The sequence below is a fragment of the Drosophila suzukii genome, chromosome 2R, assembly GCF_043229965.1.
Source record: "Drosophila suzukii chromosome 2R, CBGP_Dsuzu_IsoJpt1.0, whole genome shotgun sequence".
NCBI lineage: Eukaryota > Metazoa > Arthropoda > Insecta > Diptera > Drosophilidae > Drosophila > Drosophila suzukii.
Genome location: NC_092081.1, coordinates 20,748,917 through 20,765,501, shown reverse-complemented (window position 1 = coordinate 20,765,501; position 16,585 = coordinate 20,748,917). Strand labels below are relative to the sequence as shown.

The 16,585-nt window shown below is 40.6% G+C and overlaps 4 protein-coding genes across 6 annotated transcripts in view; 1 reads left to right on the top strand and 3 right to left on the bottom strand.

Moving 5' to 3' along the window:
* Nucleotides 1-12,328, top strand: part of Cbp53E (Calbindin 53E) — a 25,414-nt gene extending 13,086 nt beyond the window's left edge. Inside the window, exons 3-12 of one of the 2 annotated variants that reach the window (XM_017073522.4) lie at nucleotides 171-256; nucleotides 321-410; nucleotides 1,376-1,462; nucleotides 1,541-1,681; nucleotides 2,219-2,274; nucleotides 2,343-2,388; nucleotides 7,413-7,424; nucleotides 10,393-10,449; nucleotides 10,533-10,604; nucleotides 10,660-12,328. In XM_017073522.4, coding sequence (XP_016929011.1) covers nucleotides 171-256; nucleotides 321-410; nucleotides 1,376-1,462; nucleotides 1,541-1,681; nucleotides 2,219-2,274; nucleotides 2,343-2,388; nucleotides 7,413-7,424; nucleotides 10,393-10,449; nucleotides 10,533-10,604; nucleotides 10,660-10,806 — 794 coding nt within the window. In that variant the 3' untranslated portion in view covers nucleotides 10,807-12,328. The remainder of the gene's footprint in view (nucleotides 1-170; nucleotides 257-320; nucleotides 411-1,375; nucleotides 1,463-1,540; nucleotides 1,682-2,218; nucleotides 2,275-2,342; nucleotides 2,389-7,412; nucleotides 7,425-10,392; nucleotides 10,450-10,532; nucleotides 10,605-10,659) is intronic. The other variant, XM_017073523.4, reaches the window with a different exon arrangement.
* LOC108009293 (uncharacterized) lies at nucleotides 12,246-13,569 on the bottom strand. 2 transcript variants are annotated; one of them, XM_017073525.3, is made up of 3 exons: nucleotides 13,430-13,569; nucleotides 12,595-13,015; nucleotides 12,246-12,540 (listed from the first exon to the last, which is right to left on the bottom strand). In XM_017073525.3, exons 2-3 carry the CDS (start codon nucleotides 12,957-12,959, stop codon nucleotides 12,348-12,350), a joined length of 558 nt encoding a protein of 185 aa, XP_016929014.2. In that variant the 5' UTR covers nucleotides 12,960-13,015; nucleotides 13,430-13,569; the 3' UTR covers nucleotides 12,246-12,347. The 2 variants fall into 2 exon arrangements, with proteins under 2 accessions (XP_016929014.2, XP_016929013.2); XM_017073524.4 differs by having other exon boundaries at nucleotides 12,595-13,038; nucleotides 13,430-13,558.
* On the bottom strand, nucleotides 13,567-15,037 carry ste24c (ste24c prenyl protease type I). The gene is made up of 2 exons (XM_017073518.4): nucleotides 14,887-15,037; nucleotides 13,567-14,826 (listed from the first exon to the last, which is right to left on the bottom strand). The coding sequence occupies exons 1-2, from the start codon at nucleotides 14,995-14,997 to the stop codon at nucleotides 13,567-13,569; spliced, it is 1,371 nt and encodes a 456-aa protein (XP_016929007.2). The 5' UTR covers nucleotides 14,998-15,037.
* ste24b (ste24b prenyl protease type I) lies at nucleotides 15,037-16,585 on the bottom strand. The gene is made up of 2 exons (XM_017073520.4): nucleotides 16,421-16,585; nucleotides 15,037-16,365 (listed from the first exon to the last, which is right to left on the bottom strand). Exons 1-2 carry the CDS (start codon nucleotides 16,520-16,522, stop codon nucleotides 15,124-15,126), a joined length of 1,344 nt encoding a protein of 447 aa, XP_016929009.2. The 5' UTR covers nucleotides 16,523-16,585; the 3' UTR covers nucleotides 15,037-15,123.

The window sequence follows — 16,585 nt, the reverse complement described above, 5'->3', positions numbered from 1 at the left end:
AGATGGTTACTATGTCTGATCCTAATTAGCTATCCAGTGACCTGAACTCCTGGGCAAATTAACTTATGAAAACCATTTCAATATTTACCACTTCTACAACCTTATTTGGATAGCAATATCATAATAGAAATGAGCCTTCTATTGTTACATTCTCCCTTTGTTCGCCCCAGGAAATGGCTACATTGAGGGCACCGAGCTGGACGGATTTCTCAGGGAGTTCGTGTCGAGTGCCAATGCCACAGACATCAGTCCGGAGGTGAGCTTTAAGTGGATCTTGAAGTTGGTCAACTGCATCTTAATCTTTCTGCCCCAACCCGCAGGCTGTCACGGACACCATGCTCGAGGAGCTGAAGTCCTGCTTCATGGAGGCCTACGATGACAATCAGGATGGCAAAATCGATATCAGAGAGGTGGGTACTACCTACCAAAACTGACCGACCGCACATTCGGGCGCAAATATCGCTTTGATGGGGCCACCATGACGTATGCGCAATGTTGTCTGTATGGCTTTTTGTATTCCAAATGACATTTCCTTCAGTCGAGTCGTGGTGGCGCCTCTTCCAAATTGGTTTTTAAATGTCTCGGCCCAACCGAGAGTCCCATAAATTATTGGCGTTTTCCCTTGTTGAAAAATAAGAAACTTTCTGGCAAGGTCTTTCCCCAAAAAAAAAAAGTATTTTGTGGGGGCCACATTAAATGAGTTTTTAATTGAAGTTGGACCAACAGCAGCAGCCTGGACTATTGAAAGGAGATTTTTCTGTATGGTTTGCATTTTTTTTTCTACCAAATAATAAGGCACTCTGGGGAGCCGGCTTACACAATGGACTTTTGATAAATGAGCCACCGAAAAAAGAAAGTTTCTGGGTAAGAAAAGTGAAAAGTTCGAGTAGCCGGGCCCCCCTGGATTGCTGATTAAGGTTGGCTGGCAGTACAAAAGGATCCAGGCATTCATAATTCATGTTGTACACCGTATTCATACGCCACGTCGAACATCGATTGCAATGGCTTTGGGTTATATTTCGCTGTCAACATGGGTTTGGCCCGGGGATAAAGTTTAATTGCGATAGTGCGGTAATTACCAGCAGCAAATAAAAATGTAAATTCAACAGCCACAGCGAATTATAAACTTTTCCCGACCACTGCTGATTACTAGTGAAGGGTGACGGCTTCAATTCGACACTTAAATTATGCCAGAAAGTTTTAACGAATGCCTGGGGCGAAACTTTTCCTGCTGTTCGCTAATTAAAGTGCAGTAAAATTTTCTTGGTTTCGCACCCATTGCACCGTAAAACTAGAAGACCCATTTAGTCTCCTCTTAACAAAACCTATTTCATTGTCAAGTCACGCATTGAAACAAGAGGCATTCCTTTTGCAGCTCGCTCAACTTTTGCCCATGGAGGAGAATTTCCTTTTGCTCTTCCGCTTCGATAATCCCCTGGAATCTAGCGTGGAATTCATGAAGGTGAGTGATACTTGGGAATTTCAAATCCTGAAATTCCCCAATTAATTTTGAATTCCCTCTTGTTTCAAATTAAATTAGATCTGGCGTGAATACGACACCGACAACTCGGGTTACATCGAGGCGGATGAGCTGAAGAACTTCTTGCGCGACTTGCTCAAAGAGGCCAAAAAGATCAATGATGTGTCCGAGGACAAGCTCATTGAGTACACCGACACCATGGTGAGTAATCAGAGATCGAAATGTTATATTATTCTACATTTTAAGCAAGAACTGGCTCTCCTTCGAATTTATAATACATATATTAATAAATATTCCAATAAAAATTGAGTATGTAAAATACTTGAGTAAAGATTTTTTAATGAACTAAAAGTTCCTGCAATACAAAAAGTATTGTGTGAATTTCCCAAAGTTACGATTTCATATTAACCTTGACAATTCCTGGAATAAACAAATATTTTATATGCCGCAACATACTGAATACCTCATTAATTTAAAATAGAAAACACAATATACGAATTCTTAGAAAATTAAAATTGCTTATGATGAGTAAATTACTTCTTCAAATAAACTGTATAATGATAGCAACGCATAAATGGAATGCCTAGACAAAAACAATTCCTTTCAAACATGCATTAGCACAATACTATTCTGATCATTGACAGATGCACTAATGTATGCAATTCACACACAATGGTGTAAATAATTCAGTTTCCCAATTAGCAGACAATAATGTATGCCCAACCATTATCCTTTCAGCTCCAAGTATTCGATGCCAACAAGGACGGACGTTTGCAGCTGTCGGAAATGGCCAAGTAAGTGTCCTTGAGGCGGCATTCTCAAATTCCAGGCAGCAGCCAGCAAACCAACTTATTTATTGCAGATTGCTTCCGGTTAAAGAGAACTTCCTTTGCCGCCAGGTGTTTAAGGTAAGTGACAAGCATTTGATATGCCCCCAAGCCAGAAAACATCCTTCAATCGAGGAAATTGCCATCAGGATAGAGCGGTTTTCATAAAATATAATACCAAGAACTTGCATAAGTGAAACTGACTCGGCTTGCCTTGAAAACAAAACACGTTTAGCACCTAGGTTAGCCTGGTTTTTTGGTTTCTCACTAGCTGCAGCCTTTGCTAAATAATTATTCAATAGCTTTGCAACTAACTCAATCAGCAATGCATTTTAGTTAAGTTTTTTATTTGATTTACCTATTATTTTGAGCATTGTCTGTGCCGACTTGGGAGAAATAAACTCTCAGAAAAAATAACAATGACATAAATTTATGAGAGACTGTCATAAATATAAATTCAATTTGTATGCTTAAATAAATAAATCCAGAACCAGACAGGAAATAAAGGTGGGAAAATACAATAATGTGAATGAAAACTAAATGAAATCTGGTTAATAAATATTAGTATAAAAGCTTTCACTCATGAGCAAGCAATTACTCGGATAAATGCAATGCCATATTTCTGTGCATTCTATTGCATTTCCGTGTGTTAAAAATAAATAAAAACCAATTGTCCATTCAATAAAGACTTTAAAAATAAATGGTTCGAAGGGGAAAGTACGTACTGAAAGCAAATAGGATTTTAAATGTTTTTTTTTCCTATTTGAATAGATTCCTCGAAGTTCTAAACCCTTTTAGGGACTTTTCTACCCGCTCGACAGATCAGAGAACAAAGTCACTATTTATTTTTTCTTTCCTTTCCAAACAAATTCGACACTGAGTGCAACATTGAAAAGTTGTGGCCATAATAAAAAATATTCGTGAACCCCACTTTGGCTCCGTCGCAACAAATAAAGCCATGGCCAAGGCAGAAATAGCTGTTTCGCCATATAAAAAAGGCAAGAAATATTGTCTGCAATCGTAAAAATAAACGAAGCAAAATAGCGAAGCTCAGCTGAAACTGGCAGGTGCTTTCACCCACTCTCTCCGCTTTCTTTTTTTCGGCGAAATGAAATGCGTGGGAGCTGGCGGAATCAATTTCCGAAAGCACAGGCTTTCCCATTCCCCAGTTTCTGCCGAAGCGTCAACAGATTTGATGTGATTTGAATTGGGTTGTAAAAAGGCAGAGGAGAGCCTAAACAGCAACCACTGCATAAACAGAAGGTGGAAAGTCCCCAAATGGCTGGCCATTAAATACTTTAATATTAGTTTGCCCAGACTCAGATACCCGAGCAATTAGCAGAAGAAAAGCCATGTGGTGTTTGGGAAAACAAACTTTCTGGCCACTGCCGCCAGATGTTGGGGCTTAAAATTCCCCTGGGAGATTCTACGAACCCATTTGGACTCGGTCCCGAAATGCTGATGATGCCAAATGCGGTTAAATGAAGCACTGTCATTGCATTCGAGGCTGCCTCCGAATGTCACGTAACTTCCCGCAGGCCAAAACTTGGCCAGAAGTGTATGTATTTCGAGCATGTTTTCCGTTCTCGCATTTTAAGCATTTTGGCTAGGAATGGGGACATCTCCAAGAACACCAAGAATCCTTTTTATTTGCTGGCAGCAGCAGCTGCTTGAGAAAGTCTTCAAGAGGAAAACGCCCCAAATTTATGCAGGCCTAATATTGATATTTTTCTCAAGACTTTTGTTTAAGATGGGCTATATGGGATTAAATAAAATATTTATTAGAATCGGTTGAAATACTTTTATAGGCCCAAGTCCCAAGGTGTAAACCTTTATAAAGTTAAAACTATTATATCTTAATAATCATATCTTTGGAATTATACAATATTTTGTAACATACTATAAAGAACTTAGGGCATAACTGATGGGGATTTATGCTTACTATTATAAGACAGTATTAGGTTCATGAGCTCCACTGTCCACAGAATACATACTACTTATAATGGGCAGGCGGAAATAAATGTGGAACCCTCCTCAGCCTTGATAACTCCCAATTTGCTGAGCCAGCCCCTTCGAAATTTTCCGATTCGCGTTTCCCATGCCTTGGGCATACGTAAACTCTTTTTTTTCCGTGTTCGTCCTCATGTTTGGATTTCCTTTTTGCTGTTTGCCACATGAACCACATCGCCACATATGTACAATCCATGGAACAGCAAAGAAAAACCACCTCCATTCGATTGTCGGCGTTGTTCTTGGCAATCAAGTGGGCTAGATCCACAGAAAAAATGGTCTGAAAGCGGGGATATCGGGGGGCATTGAGGGCCCTTATTGTTATTTGCTGCAAATGTACGTGCTTCAGTCGCATTGACGCTTATTCTCATTGCTCATTGGCAGCAGTTGCCGAAAACTTGGATGGGTGGTATATCGAAAGGATTTTGCCACCCCCAACAGTGGCATCAAAGTCCAAAGTGTTGCATTCAGCCTGTACTCACTTTGTATTGGTTTGGATTGCAATTGGATTCCCATTGCACTAAATCACTTTGCTGGCACACCCACGCTCTGTTCCCAAAACTAAGCGAAATTGGCCTTTTCCATGTGGCAAGCCACTCTAGTATTTTAAAGCTAATTATTTCGGGTTTTGCAAAGTTAAGAGAGAACTTATTGCGGTGGAAATGCATACTTTGAAATTGAAACCCAAAAATAGTTGGAAAAGCTGGTTGGCTTATTTCTTGAAAGGCTAAAGCTTGGTTTTTCGGGCTTCAACACCAAAAACAAAGAATTATGAGTTAAAATAATAAATATAACAGTGATGAATTTATTATTTCTATTTAATTTACATGTTTTCCATTCCATAAATCTGATTGAGAGGTTTTTTACATTTAAATAATTAACAAGCCCAAAAGTTATATTATTTTCATAAATTAACAAGTCGAATTTAAAGGTAGTTTGACATTGAATATTGTCAATCAATAGTGCATATTTTGGAATTATCTCCAAATATCAGTTTTTGTTTCTTGATTTCTAAGTCATCTGGTTTTCGCTGCCGATTGATGCTTCGTTTTTTAGAGGTTTCATTTTATAAAGCAGTTTAGATGGTTATTTAAAGTTATTTTCCCTTTAAAAGTAAATATATAAAAGTCAGCTTACTGTGAGCTTACATCCTTCACGCTTTCCAATTCGAAATGGGAAGCTGGTGTAAATTCAAATTCAGCTCGCATGTCCTCGCAACGAGATATTTCTGTTCCGGGTGGAGAGGAGAAGTGGAGGTCCTTCTCGGGATCTGGAGGGGGAACCTGGGCAATGTAGCGATGTGCACTCAGTGGAGCGGCAGTCCGAGCGAAAGGCAGCAGAAGCCGCAGGATTGCACAACGAACAATGCTCATGGGTTGCATGCCGCATATTTGCTCATTGTTACAGCTCGCAGCACAAACGACATTTTATTTGGGTTTTATTGATGGCGGTGGAGTGGGGCATCTAGCGGATGAGTAATGCATAACAATGTAGCGGGACAAGTTGGATTTTAATCGAAAAGTGCCGGCGCGGACATGGTTGCTGTCTCCTGTCTCCTCTCGGTTCCAAGCCACTGAATCCTGAATCCTGAGTCCCGAGGAATCCCGGGAAGCCCCCAAGGGCACCTGGCCAACGGAGATACGCGTATGCAGCGTACTCTACTTGCGCACCATCGTAAGTCGGTCGTTATGGAGTGCCATAAAAATGCGGACAGCCGGGGCTCAGGCAGCCATAAAATAGGCATTTCCAGCACATTTAGCCAAGGTGCAGTTATTACTTTTTATACAATTTCTTAGGACCATAAACCCAGGGCATGCATCAGCATTTTGATATCCGCAGCGGAACGAAGGCCAAGTTATATGCAGGATATGCAGTGTATGCGGGACTCCAAAACTTTTTGGAGGAGCTGCATGACTTGGCAAAACTTCTGTCTCGGGGCGCCTCCAATTATGAGGCACACTGTACTGCTGGCTGGTGGCCAAAAGTGCCAGAAAGCGTTATGCTAATGCACATCACGTATTCGCCGCATGCACCGCAACGAGCAGTGACATAATGTGCTGCAACAGGAAAAGCCAATGGAAATGGCAGCAATAGGTGTGGACAGGACAGCACAGAAAAAGAGGGGGGGACAGCCCAGCAGGACATTGGGAAAAACAACCTGGTACACTTAGCTTTTTGTCACTCGCCTTATTTCTAATGTTTTACGGTTTTTGTGGCTCTAAGTGAAAACGTGACATTGCGGCACAGACAAGTTTTCAGTTCGATTTCTTATGAGTTCCTTACAAACTTACAACTAGTTCGATCTTATAGCCAACAACTTACAAAGCAGAAACCGTTTGCTCTCTAATTGGTAATGCATATGTCTGGTTAACGTTCAACTAAGCGTATACTTAATATTTCTCACTTTTATTTTAGCTGCATCCAGATCTTAGATCTTTTAGCTTACTAAAAAATAACTAAAATTCTAGCCTAAAAACATGTATACCAATTTTAAAATACAGGGTAATCAAAGCGGGTAAATCAATATTAATTATAAAAAGTATTCCCCCCTTGACTACCCTTAAACAAGCAATTTAATTTTAGTTCCTGACCTTTCTAACTTTCTATATATATCTTTTTCGTTTCCCCCCGCCTACCTCCTCTATGCCATCTGTATCTATATGAACATAACAATATACTATATCTGCATATACTTCTATAATCTTGTGCATTTTTATTTCAAAACCAACAACAAAACAATAATCAAACTAAAATAACGATTACCGACTTAATCATACCGTGCACGTGGTGTATAACATTTTGGGCTGCCACCTTCAACTTCCGACTTATCTCACAAATGCAATTCGAAAATCAACTCTGAAATAACTAAACAATTACCGCAAATCAAAACCTTTTGCCATCTGCTGTATATACAAAAAATTTGCATTCAACAATCTGCAACCAATTGCACTGCCAACAATGAAAACAAACAAAATATTTCGTAAAACAATACACAAACTATTTACATTCCTGCAAACAAAACCGAAACCAATGAAATGAAATAAATAACATAAAAAACGTATATGTACTATATATATAAAAACCACACACTAAAGGAGGGCATTGATGTAAGTATCTTCCACCTCATCATCAAGCATTCAAACAATAATACAAGTGCCCCTAAAAAAAAAACCATGTGGGTATAATAACGATTATAGACACTGGTGGCCCATTAAAACTCTCCATAAAATGTTATTATTTTGTAATTTGGATAATACTTGTTTAAACAGCCGTTCTTTGTTTCACTCTTGATGAGAACTCAAGAATCCCAATTGATTGGATTGGTATTTTGTTGTAGTTAGCTTGTTTTACACCCTATTCAGCAAACAAAAAATAGAAACACAATAAAACAAGAAAAGTGCTTTGAATTGGCTTGAAAGAGTCTTGTTATTGGACAGAAAAGCATGACTACTGCATGGATATTTTTTGTTCATTTTAAGTGTGAATGAATCGTTTAAGACTATATAAGTTTTTGCATGAAATAATAAATATATTAAAGTGAAACGTATTTATGAGGTTTTTGAATCTATAAATCATTTAACATGCTACCTAAAAGGATGCAATAATACTATAAATTTTGGAACAGCAGAGTTATTACTATTCAGAAGGTTTTCGTATCTATAAACCACTTTAAAAGTTACCTAAAAGTATGCAACAATATTTTTTATTTCGGAAATTCATCAATTAATAAATACCTTCAAGTTAATCGCAGAGTGATTTATATTTATGAGGTCTTAGTATCCATAAGTCACTTCAAAGTTACCCAAAAGAATGCAATAATACTTTTATTTTGGAATTTAAATTTTTTATTATTTTATAGCCTACTTTTAGAAAACTAATGAAGGGATTTTGAATCAATAGCTGTATTAATCTTCAAAGGTTTCTGCAAGGACCCCATACAAACTATATTAATTTGTTCTGGTGATTAATAAAAGCCCTCTGCTGATTAGCGATAAGAAACTAAACTTTCTGCCAGTAAAAGTTTAAGTAATTTGCCAATTTTTAGGGACCTGTCTCGAGTTACAAATGCGACCCCAACCGCAGGGCAACCCGCACCAAGAGAATGATAGCTACGAGCTACTAATTAGACTTTTGATGGCGTTGGTCCACCCCATTTCCCACTTAACACATCCGCATCCCGAGCCCAAGTACGTGAACAGCTTTGCTCCTAACGATGTGAGGTCCACGCAAATTACACGTTGATGTGGAATTCCACCTCCTCCTCCATGGGAACCTTTTGCATAATTTAGTCATTCGGTTGGAGGGCTGAAGAGCGGGGCATGGGGGATATATATTTTGTGGCCCTGCCATATGGATAATGGCAGCCGCAGGCTGACACACGCTCTGCCACCGGCTTTTCAAAGTGTTGAAGTGTAAAATAATTACTTCATTTCATCAATGTGTGGGCGTATGCCACATCACATCACGTTCAAGGCGCCATTCGACTTAAGTATGAGCAATTTGACAAAGAGCCAGGCCACAAAAAAGCCAGGTCAGGCCGAGAAAAATATATATCACCGGGTTCGTGTGAAATTCAATTTAAGGAGCTTAGCCACCGCCAAGTGGAAACGGGTTCGAAATTTATAATGCCAGAATAAGCACATTTTTTAAAGCTTTGACGGCAAAAGGGTGCCCACTTAATGGGTTTCTAATCCCGTTAAGAACGCAAAAAGAATGCGCCAACTGCGTTTTCATGGCGCCAGTAAAACAAATGTTATCCGACTTTTCCAAGGATAAAGAAAACAAAACGATAAGTTCCACCTCGCAGCTTTCCACTAGCACCTTTAATGCACTGGGGAATAAAATACTTTTTTTTAAGCCTCTACTTCATTGAATTTACATACTTTAAACCTAAAAACCTATCATATCAAAAATAGTATCTTATTTAAAAGTATTGATAAATATCTTAAATAATGAAGGTGTATGATAATTTACATCTTTGCATACTTTTAAGCAGTCTTTTAAAAGATTTTGAAAATATCTATAACTAAAGTATTTAAAAAAGGTTTGCTCTTAAAAATTTAAACTTTGTGTCTAGTATAAAATAGAATTTGAAGGAAAATACTTTGTAGAGCAATAAAATATATATATATTTTTCCCAGTGCACAAGTGAAAACTTTTGAACTTGAGGCGCCACCTTGGCCACGTTGCATAACCCCCAAAATTACAAACTGCATGAGTGTGTGGGAGTGTACTATATATATATAAAAGGTGGGCTTACACATGAGGAAAAATAATTCGAGCAATTTGCCGGGCGCAAATGGAATCAATAAATTTCGTGTTTCCCTCGAGGAAAACACATCCGGTGCAATAGCAAATGAAAGCGGCGAGTGCTAAAGACAAATCTGCTGTACCTGAGCCATAATTCATATTAATTAGCGAATGTCAACGGCAGAAAACACATGTATTAATTGGCTGCATGTTTCATTGGGCTTAATTAGGCTTTAGTATAACGAATGAGTGTGAATATGGAATACCTTTTTTTATGCCTTTCGTATTACTTATTCCATTCCCTTGGGTTATTTCTAAGCATGACTTGTCGTGTGTCATTAAATTCCTAAAAGCATGTTTTTATTATAATTGCGGATGTTTTGCATGAGTTCATGTCATTGGCGCTTTGTATTTAACCAATAAAAACCGAAATCGCACCAAAAGACACACCTCGACCTGTAGTTTAGGTACATGATATTATAGGGGAACATTATTTAACATAATTCGAAAACTTGCAGGATAATCTGAGCAAAAAGAATGTTGTATTTTCCCCCACAACTTACTATTAAATATTTGCTGTACACAACACAAGATTTCAAATTTTTTATGGATTTAGCATACTTAAAGCTCATAAAAGTTAAAGTGCAATGATATTTTCCTTTGTTTTATTGATGAGTTTCAAGTTTTATTGAGCTTATTCAGAATAAAACAAGTATGCCAAATCTAGGTTGTACCCCAAACTTATAAATAAACCTTTATGTAAAACTTGTATTTGTACGTTTTTTAGAAAAAATCATACCAATTGTTATAATCTTATATCCACAGGGCGCCACAAAGTTGACCAAGGAAGATATTGAAAAAGTATTCTCGCTCTACGATCGTGTAAGTAAACCAAATAACTAAAGAAGCTTGGAATGCAAGGCCTAAGCATTATAAAATTGTAAAACATTTTTATATCAACCCAGGACAACAGCGGCACCATTGAAAATGAGGAGCTCAAGGGTTTCCTCAAGGACCTTTTGGAGCTGGTCAAGAAGGTGGGTACCCTCTTAAGGTTAGGTAATGGGAGCTATATTATTTTGGTGTTCCCAGGACGACTACGATGCCCAGGATCTGGCTGCTTTCGAGGAGACCATCATGCGGGGAGTTGGCACCGACAAGCATGGAAAGATCTCCCGCAAAGAACTCACCATGATCCTGCTGACACTGGCCAAAATATCCCCCGACGACGAGGAGTAAGCCGTTGGCTGGAACACATACCAAAAAGAGATTTTAGCCAACTCTATTTTTGTCACCCGATCGAGGGGAATCCAGATAAGAGGCCAACGAGGGCTTTGAGGCAATTGTTTACTTTAGAGCTGCATCCAAAGGGCAGCGAAAAAAAGATTTTGGTATAGGGCGACGATCCTGAGCGAACTGGGATCCAAACCGAAACGAAGCTATTGGTAACACAAATCTAATATAAATGTTTCAATCTTAAATAAATGTTTATCGTACGTTAAGATGTTGAGAGTATATTTCCCCCAAAGTCAAAACCAAAACGGAAATTTATCCAATCAAACAATTTGCAACACTGAATCGAGCCACTTAAAGTAAACAATTAAGAAATGATAACATCAAGATCAGTACATCGATTTTATATTATATTATACATGTATTTATATTTTCTATGTGTATTTGCATAAAGTATTTTATTTAATTACCAATTAAAACTCGAAATAAAAGTAGTTATATATTTAAGGATACAATATTTATTTGAGATTACCTAAGCATAAACGTATATGTGTGGCTACAATCTGTAGATAATTGTTGTTAATAATTGTGTCAGTATCCCTTAACTCGGCAGCGTAATAAGTATTCTTCTCCCATGCTCGAAGGGTGGGTGTGTTTAGCACCCACATTGTACTATGTATATCTCCCGCAAACATCAATCAATCAATCAAGAGCCACTTGCATCAGCCCGAGGGTGGACGCTACTAATGCAGGTGAATGCAAATGCATCTCCCACCTGAACGTGACACTGTCACGCTGAAGGGTGGAAATGTATCTAGTTAACGTTAGAGACACTCGTCCTTGTATTTTCCACCTGAGGGTCTGCGCGAGGGGAGATTACGAGGTGCAGATTGAGGCCAGCTGGCAGCATTTCCACTCAATTTCCCTGCTTAGGCGAATCGGTAACTAAACCTTAACGAAAACTTAAAGTTAACCTACAACGCTATGAACTATCCAACGTTCTTCAAGGTGCTATAGCTATACAAATTACTACTTTTTCGGTTCCTTCCTTGCCTTTACCATAAATTTCTTTGAAACCAATATAATTGAAATCTAAAAAACTAACAATTACTAACTTAAGCTTTAACGCCAAGACAAATTGGTACAATCTTGAAACGGAAATTACCCAAGGAGTCACTTTTAAAATTTCAAAATGATACGGATTAACTGAAAACCACTTCCATCAAATTTAAAAATGGAACCCTGAGTAAAACCTATTGTACACACCCGTACATGCAACAAAATGCCAACTTAACATATAAATAAACTAATTACGATACAACTCTATATGATAACATACTTATGCTAATCCTAAGATATTGTTCAAACCATATGCATGTAAAGCTTCGAAACTGACTTTCTCTATATATACAAGATACCAAATATCGAATATATAACTGGATATATGTCTAATACTATGAAAATACAACAGAAATGTTTTAATAAAGTAAATACAATCTATGCAGACATCAAGGGGTCAGCACTCCAATCGCGGTCTTTCACTTTTCCTAATCCTTATAGAGGCGTTTGTAGCGCCGATTGCGTTTCTCCTGGAGCTCGAGAAGATCATTCAGTTTTTTCAGGATATCAGTGGCATCTAAAACTCGCTCGCTCATGGCGGGAGTAGATTTATCCGGTTCCAGTTCCGGATCAAGGAGTTGGTTGACAATGTCCATGGTTTTCTTGATGCGCAAACAGAAGCTAAAATAGAGTTTTGGTAGTGAGTTATTTAAAATAAACCTGAGATATAGTTACCACTTGGCCTCTGTCATTATATTTCTGACGATAAGCTGCCAGGCCATGCAGTTTTGCAAATGCCAGACACAATAGCAACTCCCCAGAGTTTCCGTGAAGGGATCTTTCCATTCTTCGATGATCGCACACTGAGCTGGCGGAAACCTTACCTTCTCCACCAGCCAGGTGTGCCAGATAACAGCATCTCTGTCCTGAAAATTCACTTCACTCTTCCTGCCGTTCAAAGGCAAGGACGAAAGTCCCTGTTGAGTTGCCATTGATGCCCAGACCTTGGGGTTCCTTCCGAAATGTCGCTCCAGGAAGGCGGCCGCCTCTTTTGGGTGGTCATGCGGATGAGGTTCACTTACGGGACCCAGCTCCATCATCCCATTTTGGAAGTTCAACCAGGAGGGATTCGCGCAGAAGGATCGTGTTGTGTCATCTGCATAAGTAATAAAGGTTTCGCTAACGGATTTTATTTTGGAGAGTACTGAACTGGAATATACAATTTAACTTCTGTAACAGGTATTTCCCTAAGTCGATCATATGGATATTATATCGTGCACTTTCCGTATGTATACTCAAATCTTATTTTCAATAAATGTATAATATATTTTTGAAAAACTTTCAAACATTTTCAAAAAATTTTAAGACACTATCTCAATCTACACTCAAACACCTCTAATCGCATTGTATTTCGGTATACATTCTAACAATTACAATTTTATTCACAGGAAAGAGATTAGGTGGACAGGACAGAAGAGAAGAAATGCGGAGGGTCACATCAGAGCTTGAGGATTTCCCGTGATCGATCCTCCACTTTATTTCGCTTCCTCTATAGATATTCGTAACTCACCCGCTGCCGATGCTGACCACCAATTTGGTAATAGTCCCACAGCGGGGCGTGGCAATTTGTTTTCGAGTCATACTGAAAATTTTTTGGGGATATCTCGAAAAACGTACATAGAAAATAGAAGTAACAGTCGGAGACTACTAGCTGTTTCCAGCTCTCATGGCTTTCATGTCCAATTTCTGCTGGTAAGCCAGTCTCTGAAGAATAGTGGGATGAGTGTGATGCCAGCAAGCATAGCAGTTGTCGTAGACCGGGAAACTCATGTGATCTGCATAAATCTTGATCAGGGCCAACCTCAGTTGGATGGAGTAGCCCATGCGATGAGCGAAGCTATCGGCGGCATACTCGAAGCGCCGTAGATTCCACAGCATGAGTACGTTGGCCAGCGTGAGATATGGAGTCAGAGCAAATCTCAGGACAATGATGAACCCCACGATAATGGGCATAACGCCGGGCGCGAAGCCCACTGCCATGTACAGCTGCGGGCAGTGAAAGAACAATCCAAAGAGTCCCATGGTGAGGAAGAAGTGAATCTTCATGATGATCGTGGCCTTGTAGAAATGTCCGTGCTTCCAGTGACCCAACTCGTGGCACACCACGCCCGCCACCTGCATGTTGGTCAGGCCCCTGCCCACCTCATAGGGCTGGATCTCACTGGTGTCCTTTCCCTTGTTCAGCAGCAAGGTGTCAAAGATCACAATCCTCTTGAGACAGCAGCTCCCGTAGAAGTAGGCATTACTATACTGCATTGTCCGCGTCTTGATAATGAATACACGTTTCATAGGGAAGCCAACCACATCGCAGACACGCTTCACCTCCGTATAGAGGGCAGTGCCCTCCGGCAGAACAACTTGTCGTCCAATGCACGGAATACAGCAGTAGGGCAGAAAGAAGACCAGCAGCAGGGTAAAGACGGCCCAGAAGAGCCAGAACCACAGGAAGAAGTAGTAGCCGATGAACTTTACGCTCATCACAATGGCCGCCGCCAACGGGATCAGGACGAGCTGGCTCAGAACAATGGCGAGGAGACCAATGCAGCAGTAGAGGTACCAAGGAAATTTTCCCGACATCCCGTAGCGCAGCTCCAGCAGGCACTTGTCGTAGATCAGCACCGGCAGGAACCTCAGACAGATGTAGATGGTTAGGTAGAACACGAAGATCATGCTGATCCAGACCTCCTCGGCGGTGACTCTTTGCAGGGACATGGCAGCCAGGCCCCAGAGGAAGGGATAGAAACCCAAGATCAGCTCACACAGTGAAATTATCAAGTCAATGATGTACTTCCAGAGCTGTAGCTCCGTTTTGTGCAGCTCATAGATACGAGCACGATGGTAAATTTCCGGTGGAATGATTCCTCTCAGCTCCTCAGGCACCATAATCGCATTCAGGCATACCAATTGCTAAGATAAAAGAGATCCGGGATCAGTGGCTCAATCCAAACAGAATTCATCACCACTTACCTGTCTCTTGGTGAGTATCATTTCCCATATTCGGTCAACTAACACGATCAGACATAAGATCACCAGTACGATGATAGGGTCTACCTTTGGCCAAGTATCGTAGAATGCCATCAAAACTTATCATGTTCCCCCAACAAACAACAGCACCAGTTGTAAAATATATATCTATATTACCCAAGCCGGATAATTCAATCAGAACCTACTATGTTTGAAAAAAGAAACCGAAAAATATGTTGCCTAACGTCGAACATCCTCCAGGCGAGCCAAACGATCCAGAATGGTGGGATGCGTGTGATTCCAGCTGGAGTAGTATGGATCCGAGACGGGAAATGCCATATTATCCGCATACAATTTGAGCAGCGCCTGGCGAAGTTCACCGGAGTATCCGAGCCGGTTTGCAAACCTATCCGCCTGATACTCAAAGCAGCGCGTCAGGCTCAGCATGCTGAAGTTGGCCAGCGTCATGTAGGGGGTCAGTACGAATCCGAATATGATGAAGCATCCAATGACGATGGGCTGCAGGCCGGGGGCAAATCCCACAGCCTGATAGATGGGACCGTGGGCAAACATGAATGCAAACAGCAAGATAGTCAGTATGAGATGGACTTGGAAGGCCATGATCGCCTTGTAAAAATGTCCGTTCCTCCAGTGACCCAGTTCGTGGGCCACAACAGCCGTCACCTGGGGATCCGTCAATCCCCTTCCTAGCTCCTCTGGCGACAGCTGGGTGAGATCTTGCTTGCCCCTATTCAGCAGCAGGGTATCGAAGATCACAATTCTCTTCAGACAGCAGCATCCGTAGAAGAAGGCATTGCTTCCCGTGTTGGGGTCGTGCACCCGGATGATTCGCACCTGGCTCATGGGAAAGCCCACTTGACGCGTAAGGTACTCCAGTTGGTTGCGCAGGTTCGAGTTCTCCAGCGGCACACGCTTGCCCACAAACGGGTCGATCAAAAAGGGAACCAGCAGCAGTATTATGACCGTCAGGATCAGCGATTGAAGGTACAAGCCCAGGGGAGCGTAGGGTCCCAAGCCGATAAACATGTACACCAAGGCGACTACTACGGCGATGGTAACTACTGCTCCCAAGATCAGGTCGACGACAAAGTGACAGATGCGGAAGCACAATGATGGTTTTGCCCTGGGTTGCAAGCTCTTGATGCAACATTTCTCGTAAATCATTGCCGGAACGTTCTTGACCCAGAAATAGACGCTCAGCATGAGCACGAAGATCACGGAAACGCAAGCCTCGTGCTCCATCCACTTGCCCAAGGCGCATTGGGCGGCCATTTCATACAGCCAGGCGTAAAAACCGAAGTACAGCTCCAGAACACCCATTATAACCGCCGTAAGCAGGGTGTTTACAATCGTGAGCCAGCCTTTGTGGATTTTGTAGACGCGCATCTTGTCATAGAGCTCCTGCGGCAAATACGGGCTGATCACACTCGGGACTTTGTTTGTTTTGTATGCCAAATGTATCTGTAAGAAAAATGAATATGAAAAAAAATACTTGAAAGATACGCTCATCACTTACGTCTCGCAGCAGCAGATAAACGGCCCATAGATTGTCCAGTATCAAGAAGGCAATGATTATATAGAGTATAGCTGCTGGATCATCCCAGAAGTATGCAGACATGTTGGGATCCTCTGACAACAGTCTGACATTTTAGGCATATTTTTTTTAAATTTTATAGCTCCG